The sequence below is a fragment of the Gracilinanus agilis genome, chromosome 4 (assembly GCF_016433145.1).
Source record: "Gracilinanus agilis isolate LMUSP501 chromosome 4, AgileGrace, whole genome shotgun sequence".
In the NCBI taxonomy this organism is placed as follows: domain Eukaryota; kingdom Metazoa; phylum Chordata; class Mammalia; order Didelphimorphia; family Didelphidae; genus Gracilinanus; species Gracilinanus agilis.
This window is the reverse complement of record NC_058133.1, coordinates 447,747,396-447,772,903: the sequence shown is the minus strand read 5'-3', so window position 1 is coordinate 447,772,903 and position 25,508 is coordinate 447,747,396. Positions and strand designations below refer to the sequence as shown.

The 25,508-nt window shown below is 35.5% G+C and overlaps 2 protein-coding genes across 3 annotated transcripts in view; one reads left to right on the top strand and one right to left on the bottom strand.

The window, feature by feature from the left end:
* Window positions 1–8,385, top strand: part of SASS6 (SAS-6 centriolar assembly protein) — a 34,567-nt gene extending 26,182 nt beyond the window's left edge. The window contains exons 14-17 of the mRNA XM_044675886.1: window positions 901–1,029; window positions 5,279–5,373; window positions 7,953–8,047; window positions 8,157–8,385. Of these exons, the coding sequence (XP_044531821.1) occupies window positions 901–1,029; window positions 5,279–5,373; window positions 7,953–8,047; window positions 8,157–8,251 (414 nt within the window). The 3' untranslated portion in view covers window positions 8,252–8,385. The remainder of the gene's footprint in view (window positions 1–900; window positions 1,030–5,278; window positions 5,374–7,952; window positions 8,048–8,156) is intronic.
* A 2,063-nt stretch (window positions 8,386–10,448) lies between these two features.
* MFSD14A (major facilitator superfamily domain containing 14A) overlaps window positions 10,449–25,508 on the bottom strand; it is a 44,124-nt gene continuing 29,064 nt past the window's right edge. For both annotated transcript variants that reach the window (XM_044672143.1, XM_044672144.1), the window contains 7 exons: window positions 23,616–23,834; window positions 22,991–23,104; window positions 22,123–22,194; window positions 19,787–19,899; window positions 18,648–18,745; window positions 12,842–13,005; window positions 10,449–11,806 (listed from right to left, as the gene is read on the bottom strand). In XM_044672143.1, coding sequence (XP_044528078.1) covers window positions 11,600–11,806; window positions 12,842–13,005; window positions 18,648–18,745; window positions 19,787–19,899; window positions 22,123–22,194; window positions 22,991–23,104; window positions 23,616–23,834 — 987 coding nt within the window. In that variant the 3' untranslated portion in view covers window positions 10,449–11,599. The remainder of the gene's footprint in view (window positions 11,807–12,841; window positions 13,006–18,647; window positions 18,746–19,786; window positions 19,900–22,122; window positions 22,195–22,990; window positions 23,105–23,615; window positions 23,835–25,508) is intronic.

The window sequence follows — 25,508 nt, the reverse complement described above, 5'->3', positions numbered from 1 at the left end:
TCTCTGAACTATTCTGGACTAAGGAATGAGTCAGACATTGTAGACTTTGGTAGACTAGGCTAAACTTTCTAGCCTATAACTGCATTGGCAAACTTATGGCACACGTGCCCTGCCTCTGCCCTATGTAAGCATTTCCTCCCTCTGCTCTCTGGGGTAATTCAGGGGCTTACAGGTGGCCTGAGGGTGCAGTTTGGGCATATGATCTCTAAAAGGTTCGCCAGCACTGGTCTAAAACTTGGTCTTAGGGGATAGATAGGGTGAACAACTATGTATCATTATTCTGTGGGTCAGGTAGGTGGTATAGTGGATGTAGTGATGAATTTGGGAGAGAGGAAGACTTGAGTTCTAATCTTGCCTCATACATTTACTAGTTGCATGACCCAGGACAAGTTACTTAACCTCTGAGCTTCAATTTCTTAATTCATAATATGGATAAGTATAGCACCTACCTTTACTTGTTACTTAGTTTTAGAACCTTAAAACTGCACTAAGACTTTTGAGATACACTTTACATATATGTACATTTAAAAAAAAAAAAAAACTTACCTTCTGCCTTAGAATCAGTACTGTATATTGGTTCCAAGGCAGAAACCAGTTGAGGGCTAGGCAATGGGAATTAAGTGACTTGCTCAGGGTCACACAGCTAGGAAATGACTGAGGCCAGATTTAAACCCAGAAACTGCCATCTCTAGGTCTGGCTTTTGATCCATTGAGCCACCTAGCTGCCTGCTATGTAAAAAGCACTTTGCAAAACTTTAAAGGACTTTAAAATGTTAACTATTATTTCTACAAATTGCTAATTATGCTTACTGGGTAAGTAATATTAAGTATTAATGCAATTTATAGGTTTTGTTTTCCCTTAATTATACTTTCCTCCCTTCTACTTTTTTTTTTTTTTAGCTTGATAACAGATTACCTCTTCCAAACTGTGGAATTGGCTATCCTGCTTCTTCTACATTTGCTTACCACAGTACCTTTCCTCATTCTATAGCTGCGAAGAACACTGTTCATCCAGTTTCTGGACCAAAGGTAGCCATTTTATTTCACTAATAGACATAGATTTTTGTGTTTAATAAAAAACAATTGAAGATCTTAGCACTGTTCTTATATTTTAAGCAATACTTGAATGTTTCTTCTTGGGCTCCTTCACCAAGATGAATTATATGACTAGAAGCTGGTAAATGCTTTTATAATTCTAAAGCCTAATAACACCTTTATAGATAAGGTTTCCCATGGAAAGAGGACTCCCAGTAAAATGAGAATTGACCATGTGACATTTAAAAATATATTTATGAATTCAGTGTGTGTGTGTGATCTATTGCCTAGGTTAATGGGATGAATTAAAAAACTCACTATACAATGGCAAAGGAAGGATGTTCGTTCCTTAAATACTGAGATTCTTAAGTGATTTTTATCACCTAATTTTTCCTTTGGAAAGGTACCTTTGAAATTTTGATTTATTATCTAAGCTTTTCATTTACATGCAACTTTTCATGAATTTAACTTAATAGCCAAAGTATGACCAAGATATACTAGAATCACCTGCTCAGAGGATATGCCAAGTGTGACCTTAAAATAATGAGATTTATTTAATTGTATGGCTTGTTGGGAGCAGAGGATTAAACATAGCAGGGGTTTGTTTCATCCTGTAGCAATAGTTCTTTCAAGGGTCAGTCACTAAGTCTTGTATTAGAAGTTGTGATGAATTCAATTGTACATGGTTTTTGAAATAAAAACAACTTACTGAAAATAACTATTCACTATGCTAGTGATACACTTGAAATATTATAAGAAGCATAGGGATGAAATATTAAGAGTTTTTGATAGCAATAAAGTTTAAAGAAGGTAAAGAAGATCATAGAATCACAAAATGTCATAATCAAAAAGGACCTTCCATAATTTTCCGGTTCAATTCATACCTGTAAAAAGTCAGGAGGCATTTATTGTTTACTTTATTTTTTTAAACATTTATTAATATTCATTTTTTTAATAAAGTTAACATGGTTACATGATTCATGCTCCTACTTTCCCCTTCAACCCTCGCCCTCCCCCCACCCCTAACCGATGCGCATTTCCACTGGTTATAACATGTGCCATTGATCAAGACCTATTTCCAGATTGTTGATCATTGCATTGGTGTGGTAGTTTTGAATCAAAATCCCCAATCATATCTGCCTCAACCCATGTGTTCAAGCAGCTGCTTTTCTTCTGTGTTTCCACTCCTGCAGTTCTTCCTCTGAATGTGGGTATTGTTCTTTTCCATAAATCCCTCAGAATTGTCCTGGGTCATTGCATTGCTGCTAGTACAGAAGTCCATTACGTTCTATTTTACCACAGTGTATTGGTCTCTGTGTACAATGTTCTTCTGGCTCTGCTCCTTTCGCTCTGCATCAATTCCTGGAGGTCTTTCCGGTTCACATGGAATTCCTCCAGTTTATTATTCCTTTGAGCACAATAGTATTCCATCACCAGCATATACCACAGTTTGTTCAGCCATTCCCCAAATGAAGGACATACAGGAGGCATTTATTAAGTACCGCCTATGTGCAAACGAGCTACAAAGAGAGGCAAAAGACATCCCTTACCCTCCAATGCCAGAACAGTTTATTGAAGGAGACAACAAATAAACAAATACATACAAATAAGCTTTCAGAGGAAACACAGTATTATATATTTGATCATGGTGATGTTAGGGAGCCACTGGAGTTGATTGAGTAGGAGAGTGACATGGTTGAACCTGTGCTTTAGGATAATCACTTTGGTGGCTGAATAATGGAGGATGAACTGGAGTAGGGAGAGACTTGAGGCAGGCAGATCCTCCAACAGCCTACTGCATAGTCCATATGTGAGGTGATGAGGACCTGTGCCAGTATCCGAGGAGAGAAGGAGGCCTTCCTCGGCTTATGTCCTCTGTAAAATTTTAGCCTGTGGGATTGTATTTATCCTTCTTTTGAACCCCTTGATACCTTGCTATTCCTTAGTCTATGGCACATCTCAGATTCTGCCTTGTTTTCACCTTTTTGGTCACAATTTTAAGAAGTAGTAGTCACTTCTTAAAGTTCCCATAATTTCTACCACCTTTTCTTCCTCATAATTATCAAATCTAAAATAGATATTCTCCTTGATCATTCTTCCACCTTTAAAAAAAAATGAAATTATATTTAAAGCAAGGTTCTTCTTTTGATTGGTGGTAGTGGTGTTCAGTTGTGTGTGACATTTTTGACCACTTTCGGGGTTTTCTTGGCAGAGATACTGCAGTGGTTTGTCATTTCCTTCTCTAGCTCATTTTATAGATGAGAAAACTTGAGGCAAACAGGGTATAATTGCCTAGGCTCACATAGCTAGTAAGTGTCTGATGCCATTTTAAGTCTTTTTTTGACTCCAAGCTTAGCACTCTATCTTCTATGCCATCTAGTTGCCCTTTTCTTTTGGTATAGAGAGAGACCCTAGTAGATCGTTAAGTAATTCATACTTTTCTTTGTGTCTTGGTAATCTTAGTATACTTCAGTGACAAAATTATTTCTCTTCCTTCTTTCCACTGATTTTTACTGAAATGCCTTCCATGGTATTTCTCAATTCTGGTTCCTGGTTTTCCTCACATGAATATGCCTGCTTCGTAAATAAACAATGGGATCTTGTCCCCTTTTACCTGTCCTGCCCCACCCTCTCAAACATGCATAAACATATCTATTAAGTGTGGTTCACCTTTCTCATCTCACTGATATCTTTGAGGCCAAATTTGCCTCTGCATTCAAACCTCTAGCTTTTGATGTCTGTGATCTAATAAAAAGACAAGTCATTCACCTCCAAGATCTAGGAAGATGATAAAAAAAGTCAGACTTAATTAAAAATAATCATCATGATGACATTTTTTGTAGTTCTTGATGATTACGAAGTACTTAATTTATCTCTCATTGTCATATGCTGAGGTAGATAAAAGTATTATCTCAGTAAGCAGAGGAAGACGTTAAGGTTGAAAAGTAGTGAAGTGATTTATCCATGCTCACATTGCTGATATGTGGTAAGGCCAGGATTTGAATCTTAAGGTTTTCTGACTCCAGTTGCAGTACTCTCTCCAAAATACCATACTATGGGGTCAACTGAAGATGGATAAAAAATAATACTTATTATAGAAATTGATTCAGTTCTAAAAGGAAACGTAACATAAACATTTTTTAAATTATTCTTTTCACTTATGGTGGTAAATAGAAATCACAGAAGGATTGGGAAACTGGTAGAAAAAAACAACATAATTTTTGAAGAAAATAGTAAGAAATGAGGAATATAGTCTTTCCGGCATGACCCAGAGACAAAATGTCTAGGTTTGTAGAGGGAAATTTGTAATTTTCTTGAGACCTAAGAAAGCATACCTGTAAAACACTTAGACTTGGTTGCTTTTGGCTTTGACTTCAACAGTTCATCTATAGCAGTGGTTCTCAAACTTTTTTGGCCTACCACCCCCTTTCCAGAAAAAAAAATTTACTTAGTGCTGCCTGTCACATACTATCACTACCCCCTTACAGTTATTCACCGCCCCCAAATGCACCTGTGGCCATCACCGCCTCCCTGGATCGCTGCAGCACCCACCAGGGGGCAGTGGCACCCACTTTGGGAATCACTGATCTATAGAATTCAAATATCAAGGTCAAGGATAAAGCATGCTTATTGTGTAGAAATCCTGACACCTCTCAGCAAAATTGGGTTAGAGAAAAAGAATGAGTGTCAGGACATGGGACACTGTTTCTTCTCTTAAACAAAGCAAGCTATCTTTATTGAGAGGAAATACAATAAAAAGGAGCAGTCAGAAGGATGGAAACAGTTTATCCTAGTTCTAGATTACAACTGGTCTTCAAAGGGACTTTTAATTTCATGGAAACAATATTTTTCTCACAGTAAGTGAAGCATAGTGGTTGCTTGGGAGGTAATGTCACTGAGGCTTAAAAAGCTACCTTGGACCATCACTAACCATCCAATTTAGATGAATGATTGGCAGATGGAAGTTTAACAGTTTAATATCATCTTGGAGTTTAGTTGTGGCTTATTAATGACTTGCCATATAATTCTGGTACTTTAAATAAATCTCCTTATTTTATATTCATACCCTTTATGTACAGCTTGGGGGGAAAGTATTACTATAATTTCATTGTACACATATGAAGACATTGGTAAATTGTAGGAAAGACAAGTTATATGTTCTAGGAGAAAAACACCTGCATTATAGCAATATGCTATTAACTTCATAGCTTCAAATATGAAATGTTTTGTTTTCTTTTACCAGGTTCAGTTTAATTTGCAGTTTGCAAAAACAAATACTTCAGGAGATGTTCCTTCAGGAGGATCTATTAACGTACCTCGCTCAACTGATAAAGAAAAGTAAATACTTTTTTATTTTAAGTAATTCAAATTGTTGTAATTCAAATGTTTTTAAAGTAAGTTTGAAAACTTAAATGTAAATCCATTTTTCTCTTGAATGTTAATTATTGACGACAGATTAACTGTAAATAGTTGAATGTTTTCTAGCCTTTGAAAAATTTGTGAAATATTAGGACACCTTGTTTTTTCTGGCATTGATGAGTATCCACTTAGCCAGCCCTTACTTTATGCTAGGCACTTGTTAATTGTTGGGAATATAAATAGAAACAAAAAAAGTCTTCTAGCCCTCTAGGAGTTTGCATTTTGATAGGAGAAGATAGCATAAAGGGAAGCTGAATATGTGTGTGGTTGGGGAAAGGACTGACGGAGAGAGAGTAAAAGAGAGAGAGGCTTAGCTTAGCACTAAGACTGGCACATAGTAGTAGGCACTTAATACTGACTGAGAAGCCAGCAAGAGTGGAACAATCTTGTGAGAACGCTGCTGTTGCCTAGTAGCAGAGGCATTTTTCAGGGTGGCAAGGCTGCTGGGGCATAGGGCAGAAAGAAGTTCAAGAGTTAGAATCAAGGGGGAGAGGAATGAAGGACATGATTTTGTGTCTGTGGTCATGTCAGTGTGCCAACACCACCCCACCATTGGTATAGACCAGACTCCATTTTCATAAGGATTCTTCTAACAGGGTAGAAGCCTACCTCTAGCTATTTTCCCATTTTTTGGTCCTGAGGCTAGCCCATTTGTTTATCCTCTTGTTGAAAGAAAAATTCTTTCCTTTGAGCTTTTGCCTTAATTAATGAGGTAAAACTCTGGTTAAAGAAAATAAAAAATATTTAAAATGTCAACGTAGCAACACATTGGCCGGATGATCTGCTGGAGATCAGCAAGGTTTTCAAGGTGGGCCAGCTTTTTATGACACAACTTTCTGGATGAGATTAAAAACAATTTTGATAAGTTCACATGAGTGAAAGAGGTTGGGCCCTTTATTTCCTCCCCAAGAATATGACACTTTACACAGGTGGGATATGGTATGTGACAATTTCAAGGTACAAACAGTTGAGGGGGGGAAGGAGTGATTTGAGTGGTGCCAGACTAATTGATGCCTCCCCCTTAGCACTTACACCAACAGGGCTGGTAACAAAGGCAAACTAAGCTAATATATCTTTCATTATCTTCTTGTTACGTGAGAATTTGAGGTTGAGGAAACAAATCAAAATGTGGCATCAGGTCAGCCTAATAACTAGGAGTGGTAGCCCCAAGACCTTTCTTCTAGTCCAGCCCCCATAGCCAGCATCTTAGTAAGCCAACCACCCCCATGGAGATGAGTCCTGGCATCTGTTTCTGTGGATGCTTTAATTCCTGTCTCCTCAGAAGCCACAGCAACTGAAGACCTGGAAAATAAAGTTCTCACTATCAGAGCCCTTAAAGGCAAGTCAAATGTGTCAACATCAGAAATGGATTTTTTTATTAGTAGAAATAACAAAAGATTAGCATCTACTTGGAACCATTACATCCTAAGGACTGTGGGACCTTTCTATCTTACTCATAGCTGATTCCTATGTGTTGTTTCTCCCATTAGAATAAGCTTCTTGAGATGACACTGTTGCGTTAGCAGTATTTTGTCCATGGCAAGCATTTAATGCTTATTCATTTAACAAGAACTTCAAAAATATTGATGTTGTAGGTCTTTTCCCTTTTTTAAACATAATTTCTTTGGGGGTATGTGTTAGGCAGTAGAAATGCTAGGTAGGAAGGGGAAGTTTGAAAGAGTTTGGAGGGAGAATTAATAGGATCTCCTTTGCATTTTGTATGAGCACATAATTCTCTTCTCTTCTCTGTAATATTTGACACTGCCGACTTCCTCATTCTAGAGATCCTTTCTCCTCTGGATTTTTGTGACATTTTTTCTTGATTCTCATCATAAGTGACTCTTCATTCTTCTTTGCTGGCATCATTATCCACATCTAGCTTCCAATTGTGGGTCATTTCCCACAAAGTTCTGTCCTGGCATTTTTATTCTCTTAACTATGTAGCCTTTATCTTGATGTGTTTATCACCTCTCCTGGAATCAATATTAGACTGGAGAACACTTTGGATGAATGTGATAATTGTGTTCAAGTACTTGACTCACATGTGAAGGATTGGACTTGTTCTGTTTGGCCCCTCAGCAATGAGTCACATTTCATCTTGCTCTTTTCCTTAACAGAGCTCTCCAGAGTTAAAGTGGATTGGCCAAGGAAGCAGTGTTTCCCTCTGTCACTTTTTGCTCAGTATTCCACCAGACTTTATATAGTTTCATAACTACCTGTGCCTACCAACTGACTTAATCAAGTGTTGCTCACAGGACACTGGTCAACTCCTTGTAGACATTACTCTATTGGTTCATCTTTTGCAGGAAATGGTATTAATCCTTGTTGATGTCTTTTTTCATTATTTATTTCCTACTATCCAGCCTATTACATAAAAGCTACCTCTTCATATAAAACCATCTACCTTAAAAGAATTCAAACTTTAGTAAAAATCTTTACTAAAGGAATGATATGTTAAAGAAAAAAATTATTAAAAGTACTTTTTTTTCCCTTTTAAGTGGTGAAAATTTGGGCCTGGAACCCAAATATTTGAAAAAAAGAGAAGATAGCATTCCATTACGAGGCCTTAGCCAAAACCTGTTTAGTAATCTAGGTAAGAATCTTAACCATTTCTAAATTGCAGTTTTTTTATAGTGTGATTTTTAAAAACTTCCTATCTATATGAAGTCAGAAAACTAATGTTTGTTTCCCATTATTTATAGAACATCAGAAGGATGGCCCTTTAACAACTCTACAAGCCTCGTCAAAACCTGGAGTGCTCCCTTCTGTAGCTTCAGCATATTTTCCTGGACAATGACCAAACCTTCAGTTTTGCTTTGTGAAGTATGAGAATGGCAGTGATTCTGGTTGAAGATCAACTCTTAACATAACAATATAAATTCATCTGAGATAACTTTGACTTAAATGACTATTGATATAGTATTTTAATCCTACAAAGGAATATTACTTTGGCTCTATGAAGGAAATGTGGAAGCAAGAACTAAATTTGGACTTTGGCCATGGTCTAGATTTACCAGGTAATGAAATATTTAGTGCCTTTTCCTTTCAAGGAGCCTTGGTACCATTTTTGAGAGTAGTGGCTGTGTGTATTTTGTGGAAATAAATGTGGAAGGCCACAACCCTTTTAAATGAGAGCAATTTTAATATCAAACTAAAGAATGCTGATAACTTTTCTCCTATGGGGGGGTACCTTATCCAGAAAATGAATAGAAAACTTTCTTAGGAGTACAAATAGACTGCTGGTTTTCTAATAGAAAAAGTTTTATATATAATTCATAAAGATTGTTATAATGGAACATTGTTTTAAGATTTGCTAGAATTAATTTCATTATTAAGAAATCAGTGTAATTGTTATGAGTCTAACCAACTGTGTAAAATAGCTCTTTTAGTTAATTCATTAGCACATGTGACTCCCCAAACCTAGTTAACTATTAATGAAAGATACTTCTTTTTAACCTACTGGTTTAGACAGCGTTGCAAAGCTAACAACCATATTGGGGTGAAATGTCATCTGAATCGAATTTTCAGTGGCATCCTATATTCACCAAGTTTTTTTAAGTTAAAATTTTGCAAATTAAAACTTTATCAAATTGGCCTTTGTATAAGTATTGAATAGCTATGCAAAACTTAGAAGTCTCACTGTAGTATTTATTTGTACTTGTTCCAGAAACTGAGTTTTCCCTCACTTTTAATATAAATGTTCAATAAGCCATTGAAAGTTAACATTAGAAACTTATATGCAATACTATAGCCTATGAGCACAAATAATTGCCATAAAGTATCCAGGCATATTTTCAAGGGTGACTGTTTTTTAAGTCTTGGGAGTGTTTTATTTCTACCATTTCCTTCCTCCCCCTTCCCACTTCACCAACATTCCTTCTTTGCAGTTAATTCCTCAGATAATTTTACATAACTGAGAAATCCTAATTCTTAAGCGTTTTATTATGCACTAGTATTTAAAGATATACAGAATTAGCATGGTTGAGAGATATAAATACATTATTTCTTAAGTACCAGCATCAGTAGGTGACATTTTTAAAGAGTATATATGATCTCAGATGATATTACTATTAAGCCATATCCAGGATGTTGAGTCTTCCTGTAAAGATCTAGGGGAAAATTAGCTTACAATGTATAGTCATCCCTTTTGAGAAAAATTGCAGCTTGTCCATTATGCTTTAAAAAAAAAAATTCTCTAATTCTCCTGTTTTGTGAAGCTGTTATTAGGTTTCAGTTACAATGCAAGATATACCATGATAGTGACATACTAGATTAAAGCTTGAGATACAGATTATGAAGCATCTTTTTTGAAAGCAACTTTAGAATGTTGTTTGTTGTAAATATTGTATAATACATATTTATAAAATGAATGTGGAGATTGAGTAGTGAAATTAGTCATTGGGGTACATGTCTAAGCAGCCTTTTGATTATTAGTATAAAGGAATTTCAACCCTTTCCCCTTAACCTTAAAGATGAAAGTAGCCTATTAAGATTTGCCAAAGCATGGTTCAAAAAAATTTTTTTAATGTTCATACTTAAAAAAAAAAAAAAGATCTGGTAATAGGAAATCATACTCATTACTTATTTGAAACTTGTCATGGGTTACTATGTACACTTTTGAGTAATTTTACTCTATTCTACCTCTTAAACTCTTTACTTATTTGTTTTGCAGTGTAAAAATTGTACATTTCTTTGTAATCAATGTTACATTTAATGTGTTACTGAAATATTAAAATGGTTTTAAGTTAGTGCTATATGTCCAAAGTTTAACGTATAAAATATTAAGAATGGCCAAGCCAAGCTTTTAAAGGGAAATAAGATTGTATTTGTACCATGAGGTTTTCAGCATTTTCACTTCATAGAAGAAACAAACGCTACGACAATATATGTACAATACAATACACAGTATATACCTGTTTTTATTTATGTGTATATATTAGACACATATACACACTGATTAAAATATTTTACATACATTCTATGAGGAGGAAATGCTGAAGACATATACAGTACAAATATACGTTGTTAGAGTATATATAACACATATATACTATAACAGTGTTTAATTTTGTTAAAAATTCAAATTCGTTAACAATAATCAATCATAGCCAAAGTTAAAAAAAGAATTAAGCAATAACCACAGACAAAACATTTTAAACTATACAATATTTTATACACAATTTATACAAAGTAACATTTCTTAAATAATGTAACTGGACACAAAAATATACACTTTAGAGAAATTCACATCAGTAATTATTATATAAAGCTCTCTTCTAGGGTCCTGAAAATTTAGGACAAGCATTAGCTTTGTAAAGTGTTACTATGACAATCCTGAAAGGCCACTATATCTATACAAAGATATCACATTGACATTTTCAAGACTATCAGATTATTGTATAATTTACAGTTTCTATATTCAAGTGTTGAGGTCTTTGTGATTATGCAAACATCAAAATAACAGTGGTATATGAAAACTATTTTTGGAAAGCTGTGCCTGAGCCAGTAAAAGTCTTGGAGGCTCTAAACACTCACCCATTTAAATACCAAATGGTCTGATAACTATTTTACACAATGCCCCCCTCCCCCCCCCCCCAATGCACTTATATATTTCTTTAAAAATTACTGTTCTGCAAGCAAGCTTAAAACATGATTTTGTATTTAGTAAAAAATAAAATTAAAAAAAGTAAAAAATGCAAAATGTTTTGCCTTTTCCTTATTTAGTGCATAAGGCTTTGAATTATTTGACCCAAGATTTTACAACATTAAAATAATTGGGTCTACAACTATGCTACCTACAAAGTGTCTCACTGAGACTCAGCATAAATAGAATTAAAGCTCAACACCTTAAGGAAATGGATGCAAAGGCGTATATGCCATGGAGATTATTCATAGATATCTACTTCCTTTTTTTTCCAGAACTAAACTTTAAGGCTTTATAATAAAGTTTAGTGGCAAAAGATTGGTGTGAAACAAGACTTTTTTTAAAGTGACATCTTTGGAGAATTGTTCAGTTCTATTTTCATGCAGATAAATTTCTTAAGACAATCATAAGAAATGAAAATTTGTATGGAAATGGAATATGCATCCAGAACTGCAGGTGAAAAACCAAGAACTTGGAACTGACAAGTTTTTCCCGATGTTGTCATACATTTGTATCCTGGAGCAATGGTTCTTTGGCCTCCCCAGGAGCCTGTGGACTATGAGGATGGCTATGACCACCACAATGTTTTCTCCAACTGCCAGCTCTTACATTTAAATTGGTATGTTCTGGAATAAACAAGGCAACAAGTAGAGCTAGGAGAACAGAGCAGGCTCCAAAGAGAAATGGAGGGCCAGGAATGATGGAATTCTGGGAAAAGAAAAAAAAATCAATTAGGATTTTTGTAAAGGAAGTCTCATCTGTTCATAAACTTCTCTTTTGTAGGAATAAGGGGACTGCTACTTCTAGTCTTGTTTTAGCCATTAATTCTTAATTCTCTGATGACTTATAAAAGTCTTCCTGAAAGAGAGGGCAATGTTGAGCTATAATTCATAGATTTTGGAATGAAGCTTTTATGAAGCTTTTACCTTGGAAAAAACACGAGGGGATAAAAATGTCACTACTCAATTTTATTTTTCATTCAGTATTATACCTGAAGGTAGGATTCTTGGTAAAACTAGGTATTTTGTGAACACAAAAATAGCATCAAACTTTTCTGTTTCAGGGCAAGTCTTGTGGGGGGGAGGGGGAAGGTAGAGAGAAATAAGAGAGAAGGATCCAAAATATTATTTAAATTATTCTAAATGCAAGAGGACACCAAATCAGATTACCAAAGCAGGGAAAGGTATGTAAATAGCTATTAAATTGGCTGTAGGGTTTCTGTGTTTGGAGAGCAAGCATAGTAGCACAGAAAAGTAGTGTTTAAATAAAAAAGAATGTTAAGTGTAGACCTATCCTTCTCTTAGCTCTATAATTTATATCCTGAACAAAGAACCCATGTGGCAAATATTTAATTATTATTTTTCCACCTATAGTCAAACTTAACAAATGTTCTTAAGTCATCTGAACACTCAGGTAGAAAGTTGGAAAGAAACTTGGAGACTTTATACTGGCTGAATCATGACCTGCTTTAGAGTGCTAAAAGTTGGATGTGGTGAAACACATGAGCAGAAAGATTCACCATGGCACAAGTGGCTTTCTACTAAAATAGTCTTAAAATATAAATGGCCTTACTTGGAATATATTAAAATAACCGATTTGGTAGAAAATCTGCTCTAAGTAGCTTGTGATAATGACTTTCTAATAACTTATTCTATTTAACCACTCATAGGACTTAAAACCAAACCTCTTCAGTGCAGTCTAATGAAAGTTTTATATTTATTAGAATGAATCAGAAGAAAAAACCTCTTGGGTATGGTGTTGAGGTCCTTGGTTTGTTCCTAAATTTGTTTCTGTTATTTGTAGTTCATTCAGTTCCACGTGGAATATGTAGAATATAAATCCATAAAGAGCTGGTCCCAAACCATTACACAATCCTCGAATTCCTGTAATCATTCCTTGAACAACACCTAAATGGTAAAGAACAACAGACCATTGAACGTTTCTCTTATTGACAAATAACCACTTATATGCTGTAATTCTAGTCCTCAGGAATTAAATGATCATTTCACAAACATTTATGTTGAGGCAATAGGGATAAAAAGATGAAAGTCAGACTCTGGGTTTATGGATTTTACAGTAGAGGTAGAGGGAGAGAATAACCCATGAGATAACAAACAGAAGGACAAATGTGGGGTCACAAGATGTTCTAGCATTGAGATGAGATCAGAAAATGGTTTGGTTGAAATATATCTGTATGAAGAGGAACAGTGTGAGAAAAAAAAGGCTAGAAAAGGTGGCTAGATTTATGTTGTAAAGAGCTTTTTATCCCAAGATTAGTTTATATTCATATTTTTTTTGGATCAAGGGGATAAAACGTTCAAGGCAAATTAGGAAAATGTGTAAGCACATCTCAACAGTCATAAGGTTAACAGCCCTTAGTCCTACAAAATACAAGTTAAGCATTTTAAAGGAGCTAATAATATAAATGTTAAATGGGCTTTGAGCAGAAAAATATTTGATAGGTTTTAGTCTATATAAATGACCCAATATAATAAAAGTTCTCCTGCCTAAAAAACAGAAGTTATTTGTTTTAAGGAAAAAAAGTTATTTGACCTTTCCTCTAACCAGCTACAAATGACCTTTTAAATTAAGACAGAGCAGCCCATCACTTTTTAAAAGTGACCGGACAAATCAGTAATGGAACAATTTCTGTGCTTAGTCAGAGTTTGTGATCAACATGGCACAAATTAAACAGGAATATTCTAGCTATCCAGGATTTCCCTATAACTGGTTCCAGCAATTGCGTACATGTTGCACTTTTAACCTCCATGACTCTACCCTGAAGCTATAATATGATTTTTCATCTTCCTGGAAGGCAATAAGCTACTGTAGCCCTGATACTGTAAGAAGCAAAACTAGACAGGCTTCCTCCAGCCCAAGGCCAGGAGTCTGCTCTTTGGGAGAGCACAGCAGTAGCCCACTGAAAATCATAGCTTAACATAATGTTGGAGGCAGTAAGGATTAAACTGCCCATCTAGTACCAAGGCCAGGGAATTTTTATAAGACTCTTCTATCTGACAGAGAAACCATGTCTTGTGAGGAGCAATTCTTCCAGTGCAGATGCTTTGCCCAGAGATAAATTTCAGGCACCAAGACCCTTGAGTTCTGGGGTCCCTAGAGTTTCTGTACCTGATACCACAGACTGAAACCATACTGCAGCTGCCATTTCCAGCTGCTTGAACTTCCCTTCAATGCCTCAGGCCTCCTCACTCTTGGAACATATAACCATCCCTACCAACCTCACCCTGAAATACCCCCTCCTTCAGGGAAATCCCTTTCTCCTACAGCTGAGTTTCTTCTGAGGCTTCCATTTGGTGAAAAAGCCCAGGTCAGTCAGCCTTTATTCTCTGCCTGGCTTTGCTCTTGACCTCTAGTCTTCAAAACCATTTCCCCTGCATCAGAGGACACTCAGGTTGTTGAGTTTAGATTTAGAAAGATCTGAGTTCAAATTCAGCTCCCAATACTTCCTAGCTGTGTGACTCCAGACAATTTGCTTAATCTATTTCCCTCAGGTTCTACAACTGTAAAATGGGGATAATAGCACCTACTTTCCAGGGTTATAGTCAGGATCGAATATAATATTTGTAAAAAAGTAAGCACTATATAAATGTTCATTCCCTTCTCCTTCCATCAGGTATCTTAGTCCATTCAAATCTCCTCCCCCCTCCACATGTGACCCCCTCAGCTTCCTTTTGACTAATCTTCCACTAAAATGTAAGCTCCCTGAGGGAAAGGACTATCTTTTTTGTTATATCTGTATTCTTGGTGTAACTGTTTCCTTCTTTCTAACTGAATTTCATTTAGAGGATTTTCTTAATGAATAACAACTGATATTTATTTATATAGCACTTTATAGTTTACAAACTGCTTTACATATATTCTCATTTGGGTTTCGCAACAGTCCAGTGAAGTTCTACAAATTATTACTGTAGTAATGTGGGGATCCACTGCATATGAGGCTGAGAGAGGTTAGATGACTTGCTCATTTTTAGTGGCAGGATCTGTGGAATGTAGTTTGAAATCTCTTGGCAACCAAGTTGTTTCTGCTATACTAAATTCTCATTTTCCACTCCTTGTTTGTTTCTAATTTTATTTCCTCCAATTACATGTAAAAAGTTTCCAACATTTTTCAAAGAATATTGAATCTTAATTCTCTCCCCTCCCCCCTGATCGCCATAGAAATGGTAAGCAATTTCAAATAGATTTTAATCACACAATACATTTTCCCATATTAATCCCTTTTGTGTAAGGAAACTTGAACAAAATTAAGAAATTGAAAAAAATTTGCTTTAGTCTAGAGTATGCATCAGTTCTTTCTCTAGAAACAGATAGCATTTTTTTTTTTAATCATGGAGTCCTTTGGTGCTATTTTGGATCATATTGCTGAGAATAGCTAAGTTATTCACAGTTTATGTACAGAATTCCTGTCACTATAAACAATGTTCCTCTGGTTCTGCTTTACTTTACTCTGCTTCTGTTCAATGGAGACTTTACAGATTTTTCTGAGCTCTTCCTACTTGTTATTTCTTACAGCACAATAGTATTCCATTATAATCATATACTATAACTTACTCAGCCATTCCCTAATTGATGGGTATCCTCTCACTTTCCAAAACTTTGGCCCCCTAGAAAGAGCTACTTTAAATATTTTTGTACATATAAGTCCTTCCCTTGTTTTTTATCTCTTTGGAATACAAACCTAGAACTGGGTATTGCTGAGTCAAAGGTACTGTTTTATATAGCCTTCAGTTCACAATTCTCTCAAAAGTTTATTAGTGTCTCAATTTTTCTACATCCTCTCCAAATTTTGTCTTTTTCCTTTTCTGTCACAATAGCCAATCTAATAAGTGTAGGGTGGTACTTCAGAATTGTTTTAATTTGCATTTCTCTAATTATTAGGAATTTTTAGGAGTATTTTTTGCATAACTGAAAACTGCCTATTCATATCCTTTGACCATTTATCATTTGAGGAATCTCTTAATACTCTTATACATTTTACTCATTTATGTATTTGAAAAATGAGGACTTTATTAGAGACTTGTAAATATTTTTTGCACCATGATTACTGTGTATTAATTTCTATGTTCTCCCTGTTTAGTTTCTTACCACCAATTCTCCCAATTTGCCCTCCTTTCTATCATAACCACCCTGCTCATATTCTCTTCCCTTCCCTACTTTTCTGTAAGGCAAGAGATTTCTATACCCAACTGTGTATGCTCTTCCCTCTTTGAGCCAATTCTGATGAAAGTAAGTTCACATTCCCTTCCCCTTTATCTTCCCCCAGTTTCCCTTTACTGTAATGTAAAAAGCTCTTTGATGCCTCTTTTCTGTGGGATAATTTACTCCATTTTATTTTTCCCTCCCTTCTCTCCCCCAAAGTATGCTTCTTTCTCATGACTTAATTTTATTTTTTTATATCATTTCAGCATATTCAACTCACACCCCTGCCTTCTGCCTATGCATATTCCTTCTAACTGACCTAATGATAAAGTTCTTAGGAGTCACAAGAATCATCTTTCTATACAGGCATGTAAGCAATGTAATCTTATCAAATGTCTTATGATTTCTCTTTCCTATTATCTTTTTATGCTTCTCTTGAGTCTTGTATTTGAGGCATATTTTCTATTCAGCTCTAGCCTTTTCATCAGGAATGTTTGATTCTATTTCAATGAATACCAACTACCCCCCCCCCCCCCAAAGCATTACGCTCAGTTTTTCTGAGTAGATGATTCTTGGTTGAAATCCTATCCTCTGGACTATCATATTTCAGGTCCTCCAATCCTTTAGCAGCTGTTAAATCTTGTATTATCCTGAACGCGGCTGCACAATATCTGAATTATTTCTTTTTGGCTGCTTGCAATATTTTTTCCTTTACTGGAAGTTTTGGAATTTGGCTCTAATATTCCTGAGAGTTGTCCTTTTGTGATCTATTTTAGGTGGTGTTCAGTGGATTCTTTCCAATTTCTATTTTACTCTCTGGTTCTAGAATATCAGGGCAGTTTTCCTTGATAATTTCTTAAAAGATGATATCTAAACTTTTTTGGGGGGTCATGGCTTTCAGGTAGTCCAATAATTCTTAAATTACTTCTGGATTTATTTTCCAGGTTAGTTCTTCCAATGAGACAGTTCATATTTTCTTCTATTTTTTTCATTCTTTTGACTTTTGATTGTTTCTTGATGTCTCATGGAGTCATTAGCTTAAACTTGCCCAATTCTAATTTTTAAGACATGATTTTCTTGAGTGAGCTTTTGTATCTCTTTTCTCATGTGGCCAATTCTGCCTTTTAAGAAGTTCTTTTCTTTGGTGCATTTTTATATATCTTTTCCATTTGGCCAATTCTACTTTTATAGAAGTATTCTTTAGTAGATATTTGTGCTTCTTTTACCAATTAGCCTATTCATTTTTTTTTAACCCTTAACTTCTGTGTATTGGCTCCTTGGTGGAAGAGTGGTAGGAATGGGCAATGGGGGTCAATTGACTTGCCCAGGGTCACACAGCTGGGAGGTTCCAAGCTTCAGATTCTTTATGTAGCTGCCTTCAGAGCTGGTTCTGGGGATCTACAAGTTTTCAGATCTTCCAAGGTGGTATGATATAAGGAGAGGTGTGTTTAATACCCTCCCAGTCTGTATCTTGTCTGTGAGTAATTACAAGCACTCTTTTCTACCTTGCAGGGTCCCCTGCTTCCCTGCTGTCTCAAGCTCTGGTGTGTGCTGGTGTTCCTTCTTATCCTGAGACCACACCCCAAGACTGAGACCTAGTTCTGTTTATGGGCAATGAGACAAGAAGTTTAGCAGCCAAAGCCAGCAGGGACCCCTATAATCTGCTAAGCAGTAGTCCAATCCTCCCTTTTCATCTCTGACTGAGAGGACTAGAAGCCTTTGCTTTAGATTCAGCCATGCCCAAGGCTTATTTTGCCATATATGCTTTAAGGTACTTCATTTCCATCAAAGTGCAATAGGTCTTTCATGGAGGCCTTTTTTTGGACTAAAAAATTATTTCATCCTATATTCTTGTGGGATATGGTTCCAAAATTCATTTTGAAGTGTTATATCATAGTTTTTTGGAAGGTAATTTGGTAGAGGTCAGGGGAGTCTGTGTGCTTTCTCTGCCATAAAGTTTTATTCTCCCCTACAAAATCTCATCTCGGTTTATCTGGTACAAGTATTATAAGGTTTGGTTGAATTGGCTTATACCTAACCATCTAAAAGAACAAAGCATGAAATGCTTATTATGAATAGGAAGAATATTTTTTGCTACATTGTACATCCTTAGTGAAAACTATACTATTTGAAAAAAAAAAAAAAAAGCTTGAATGTATCTTGATAAGTAATCTTTGTTTTGTTCATCAAAAATGGAACTTAGGAATACTCTCTCTCCAAAAGGAGGCTGTATGCTAAATATATATGCTTTGAAGACAAACTAAATATTGGGCTTATTCCTTTCTCTATGCTGAAAAAAATCTCAAGTGATACTGAAGCACACTAATATGCCATAAAAAAACTTCTATGCTTTTTATTAATTATTATCACTGGTTCCCTTCTGACTTACCCTGTTGATCAGCATCAGCAGTTCGTGAAACAAGTGCACTGACAGCTGGGAATGTAATACTGGACATGGCTGCTACAGCTCCAGCAGCCCACATCATCCTGCAATCAAAAAAGCAAAAGCCAATATCAGCAGATCTGGCATACTTTTTAAACAGGAGGAATTTATTTCATTCCTTAATCTAGTTCATTTTTAGTAGGGTGTGAGGAAGAAAGAAATTTGGCTTGTTACAGAATATACTGACATGTTTTCTGAACCTCTGAAAAGAGAAGGATCATCAGCTAATCCTGTTCTTCAAGGAATTCACTCTATTTTGTGCCACTTTGAAGACACCAATAGACATGTCAGCTAATTTTAGAGTCACGTAAGAAAAATGTTAGTGAAGTTACCTAAGATACTGAGTGAATTTTCTTGTGTGACATTAAAAAAATCTTGAAGCTTAAGAAACCCATTCCTAGCCCCTTTTGAAAACAAAGTCAATACCACCTCCTTTCCACAAAACTGCCTAAAATTTATGTAAAAAAAAAAAAAACAAACAAATCAAATCTAAGCCAAAAAGGTGATTATTCAGTTGTACTGAAACATCAGGGCAGATTATAGTCAAGTAACAAAGGCATTTGTGGGCATCCCGACAACAGCATCATTGGTCACCTCACTGTAGGAAAACCAGATTATGGCAAAAAAAAACCTGAAGAGGGTCATGGAAGTAAGACCAAAACAACTGGACTTCTCTCACTCATTCCTGATTTGCCACCAGTAAAGAACACTGGGGTTAGTCAATTCCTTTTTTTTCTTAGTGGAAAAAACCAATCAATAAAGCTAACTTTCAGATCCTTGTTGTTAAGGGATTTTGTAAAACAGACTATTAGAGTAGTTTTTTAAGCTGACATGTCAAATCAAGCTAAGTTCCATTTAAGGCCCAGAAGAGTTGGGGATCTTTAAGTGAGCTCAAAGGCTCAGCCAATCAACTATCTGCAAAATATGAATTTTCTATCCCTCAAACTATATTACAGAAAAACCCAAATAAATCATGATTTGCACCCATCTTGAGACAAAATAATATCTTTACTAAGGAATATGTTAAAAAGTTTTAATTTCAGATAAAGTACACTAAAAATAAAATCTAAAGTACAAATACATACCAAGGCTCTGAGCCGAAGCCATACCATGCCAGCTGCAATATTTGAAATCCTAGACCCAGTAAGATGGTGTTCTTGTTTCCAATTGACCTCATAAGTAAACTCAATACTATGGTCTGAGAAAAAAGAATTTTTTTAAGCAACTTTTTCTTAGATAAACTGTTAAGTTAAACTGTTAAGTAATTTCAATGATCTTATCACTCATCTTTATGTGTATTTCTAGGAACAATTATCAGGGACTTATCATGAAATACTTTGTAATACTTTTTTGTAATACTTTGAAGGGCAGAGGGGAAAGTTTCCTTTGATTTCGAGGTTATGGATTCAGAGGAAAGGTAGACTTATCAACTATTTCACATTTGCTATGCAATGCTTTTTTACCTTGTAGACTTGTACACTGGCACCTAAGTTGGGCCCCAAACTTACTAGTTAATTGAATAAGAAGCCTACCTGGTTAAAAAAAAACAATACTATACTAAAAAATATCATAAAAGGAAACTAGTTCAGTATACAATAGGTGTCCACATGAAATAGGTTATAGTTTAGTAATTTTTACTATTTTAACAGAGGTATACATTTTAAAGCTAAGTTGCAAAATGATATTCATTATAACTTTATGTTGTAGCACTTTACAAGATATAAAGTACTTTCACATTAGATTAATTCCAGGCAAGAGATGTTCTCATTTAAAAAATGAAAACAAAAAAGTATAGAAAATTTCATACATGTTGACAGGATTTTGAAGTGTCTAAACTTGGAGCCCCTTTTCTTTCATGGGAGAGGAAGCTTAGGCTCAGACAGGGGAATAGCTTGCTCCAGGTCATAAAAGGAATGTATTCTAAGTCCTCTACTGCTCTTTCTTTTTATCGAGCATTCTTAACATTTTAAGAAAGACAACAAAAACTTGAAAACATCCAGGTGAGCAACTAAGATAATCAAAGTACTAGAGAGCATGCCATACCATGATCTGTGAAAAGCTCTAGATACACAGAGCTCATGAAGAGAAAAACTAGGGGGTGGGTGGTAGGGGGCAGAGAGGGGCCAAGTACCTAGAGGGCTATCATGGATAATGAATTATGCTTTAAGGTACAAAAAAGGTAGACTGAGGCACAATATAAGGAAGAAGCAGAGTGGAAGAAACACTGGATTTTGAAGTTAATGGATCTAGATAAAGTGATGATTCTGTCACATATACCTGTGTGACCCTGGGCAAGTCACCAAAGCTACTTGGAGGTCAGTTTGCTGCTCTGTAAAATGAAAAGGTTGGATCAGATGAGTAGTTCCCAACCTTTGAATTATAAACCCCTAGAATAATCAGTTACTGCAAGAGGTCTGTGAATCCATAAACAAACAAAAGTTTGGAAGTCAGATGATTTTGAAGGGCCCTTCAAGTCTAAAGTGCAAAAAGACAAGTGTGCTTAAAATAAGGAAAGACTTCTTAACAATCAGATCCATTCACAAGTAGAAAGAGTTGGCTTAGAAGATAGATACCAAGTTCTTCCAACATCTGTGCTCTATTTATTAGAGATACTATAGCAAGATTCTATTCCTACAAAGGCACAGGTTGGAGATGACCTCTAATGACATCACTATGACAACACAGATTCTGTGATTTAATGTGCAACTTTCTCAGGAGCTAAATTGAGGCCTGCCATTTTTAGCTGGTACTAGGACTAGATTTTAAATTTGACTATTCTTATTTCACTACAGGTACTCAAGCATGAGACTGAATTTTTAGGCTTTCCAACTTTAAATCTCTACTAATAAATGCACAGATTTGAGCAAGTGAAATTCAAGCTACTGAAGCAAAACAATCGCAACAAAAATCAAAGTTCCATGTCCTGAAATTGATTTCTTCAATATGTGAATGCTGACAAAAATGAGTTGCCCACTTCTAAGTCAGTTCAATAAGCTGTATCAGCAAAGTTACCATATAATTCTGCTTTTCTCTATCATATACATATTATACACCCTGAGGATCCCTTAATAGTCCTTAGTGTATGTGATTTTAGAATAATGCAAGGCTGGGCTTTTCCAACTCAATGACTTTGCTTTTTAATTAAAATATTTTCCCCCAGAAAGTTAGCAGTATGTCCTTTCCCTTGGTGACAAGAATCATAGATTTAGAGCCGGAAGAACCTCACAAAACTCAAATCTCCTAATTTTACAAATGATGAAATTGGATCATAGTGGCTAATTAAATAACTTAAACATAGGTTTCCTTGACTCCATTCACACTATTACACAATACTCACTCAACTAATGTAGCATTCTGCTGTTTTATAGTTCGAAAACCTCAACATCTGACATTTAACCTGAAGTTTAGAAGTAGAACTTACCTGTGCAATAATGGAAAGAATGCCAAGAACAGCTATAAATGCTGCAACACTTTCTGGTGAAAATCTCATTATCTAGAGTTTTAAAAAGCTTATGTTAATAGATAATAATAACATAATATACAACAGCATAATAAATACTATATTGTATTAGGAGCCTCTGAAACAGTGCCTGGCACATAATAGGCATTCAATAAAATGTTTATTGAACTGAAAGAATATCTTATAGGCCTGAAATAATTAATGTACTTCCAAGAATGCCTAATTTACTAAAGAATACTTTCTTTGGGAGACTCAGGCTTAGTGGATGTGCAAGTAACATATTGTGTGATATAGAGAAAATAGTTGGAAATTATTTCCAAAATAGACATTTTAAGTCTATTTTAAAAAACAAATATCCTTTTTCTAGTGCTCCATAAAAGCTAACATTCTCCATTTAAACTCTATACAGATGAAAGATGAAATATTTCTATGCTTTTCCTGTCCAGATATCCTTCAAATGTCTGCTATTGGTCACAAAGGAACTAGGGATATATAAATGGTTTAATGCACTAAATAACACTATGAAGAAGGTGATAGATGGAAGAAGGACCATGAAAGCCCAAATCCTTCTGGAAAATTTTAGTAGCATCATTGTATATAAAAGAATGTACCCCCTCATTTTGCAAAAGGAGATATGAAAAATGATCAACAGTATTGGCTAGATAAAATGCTATTTATAAAAACTAGCATTGTTTTTATAACCAACACTTGCAAATCTATGGCAGGGAAGAAATGCCTCCCTTCTTAAAACAACTCTTTAGTAGTGGTTAAATATCAAATGTGTAATGTTGAAAAAAGAAGAAAATTCTATTTTAGCAGAATTATTTACCTGTCTGAGGTATAGAAAGAAGCTGGAATATTGGCCTGCCTCCGGTAGGTAAGAGAGAAACACTGTTATGCAAATTAGCAGCACTACAGAATCTTGGCCCACTTTCTTTAAAGACTAGAACAAGAAAGAAAAAGTATCAAGTCTTAAAACAAAATATTCAGTTAATCTTACTATGTAAGGATAAGCTTTGGCAGAATTAATTTTTAAAAAACAAACCTGTCTTTTTGGCTACTCTAGTAATTTAGCACATCCTTAGCTTTATTATAGAGGTAAGTAGGTTTTTTTTTAAACAATAAAAAATAATATGACAATGGATAAGGGATAGAGAGTCAGAGGATTCCATTGGTACCCTTAAGATGTCAGGAGAAAGTAAGGAACTCTCCCAGCATGTTGGGTAAACACTTTTTGGTAAACTGATAGGAAAACACTAGACAAGAGTCATACAAGATGGGGCAGACATATTCGAATAGGTTACAATCTATATGGGTGGAGAGAACTTCCAAATCGGTGAGAATATTAATCCATCTGCTAACCCAGTTTGGGGGACCTTGGAAACCCAAACCTCTAACATCCATGTCATTCACTTTTTCAGAAGGAGTATAAATCACTTTTAAAAGTCACTTACTGCAAAGGGATCAGCCTGTTCCCAGGAAATGGGTGCTCCCCAAGATGCTGGTCTCATCTTTTCTGGTAATGATTCTGGCACAGCAACAAGAATAAAACAGATGTCTAGCAAAGCTATAGCTGTGGCAAGGACTACTACTAAGCTGTCCCCATATGCTCGTCCAAGGTAGGCACCAATGGCAGGGCTGGTTACTAAACTTGCAGCAAAAGTTGCTGAAACCTAAGAGATAAAATAGTAAATTTTAGGAAATCTCACCTTGAGTTGGATGGGAGAAATATAACCTGTTATTTACAAAGTAACTGTGTACCCTGATATACTGAAGATATTCTCTTGCAAATTCTGTTACTTCCTCAACTCCTTGCTAATTGTGCACCAATACAGATACAATGATGCACTACAAAAAATTTTTCTTTTGAGGAAGCACGTTAAAAAAAATCTTTTCAGTTTCTAGAAATAGGTAGTATAATGGATAATGTTGGATTTGGGAGTTAAGAAGACTCCAAACCTAGCTTCGGACTCTAGCTGTGATACTAAGGGTGGCATTTAACCTGTCTCCCTCAGTTTCCTAAGTAAAACGGTTGTTGTGAGGATCAACTAAGGTGTTATTTGTAAAGTACTTTGCAAAACTTTAGGCACAATAAAAATGCTGTTGTTACTTTTCTCTTTAGGTCAGTGAGATCAAGAACAAAAGGTCTTTCTTAAGGAAATGGCTTAAGAAGAGAAATTAGTTTTAATAGTAATAACTGGAAACAAGATAGGTGCTTATAAATGGTTGATGACTTGACTTTAGAAACAAATTATGAAAGGCTGAATTCCTCTAGTTTATTTAGATTGTTGCCTCTCCCACTCCTAAAGCAAATGGATTACTGACAGATCATCTAAATGTAGTGTCTTCTCTATTCATTTCCAAAAGAAAGTCACTATATATAACTAGAGCCTCCAGGAGTGAGAGTGGACCCCAGTAAAATCAAAGCCAAAATCTAGCCAGTCAGTCACTCGGCCCCATGACTTCAGCTGAGATTTCTAACCCCATCCCTGCTGTATTTTGTAGAAACTGCATGTCCTTCCAAGAAACAACTGATGCAGGGATTCTATGAGAATCTGGGTTAGATGGTTACACATTGACATATTGATTTATCAGCCTATAGAAAACTGTCTAAGCTTCAGTGAGGTAAACTAAGTCATTGTATCAAGATTTAAATCATTACTAACCATTATCCATGTAAAAACATTACCTAATCCTTTAGCTTATATGTAATACTATCCTATAAAATACTAGCTATAATGAAATAAACTTCGCCATGATGCATCATCCATGCCTCATACTGCCCTCCCAATCCCAAACACTGTAAGGCCTGGTCTTTATATAGGACAACTACATGAACAAGCTGACATGAAACTGTGCTATGTAAACATAAGAAGTCCCCTTCCCCTAATTCTGTCCTCATTGTCTCTTTAGTCTATGTTACAAAATAATATTATAGGACCAGCTAGATGACTCTAGTCTTAGACACTTTCTACTTGTATGACCCTGGGGGTAAGTCACTTATCTCCAATTCCCTAGACTTTATTACTCTTCTGCCTTGGAATTGATACACAGTATTGATTCAAAGACAGATGGCAAGAGTTTATTAAAAAAATTTTTGTCTTAAGTCCTTGGTCTAATCAATAGTGAAATAGTTTCACATGATTCTTACTGAAAGCTTAACTAGTTTCTACTGGAAATGGCCCTTTTACCTTAGGAAGGGGCTCTTCCCTGCCCTAGCATGATTAGGGTAATGATAAGATTAACAGGAGGAAATATTTAATAAATTTAATTGAAGTATTATCATTGAATGGAAAAATCATACTAATTTCCTTATTTCTGTCAAAAGCACCACCACTCTTCCAGTA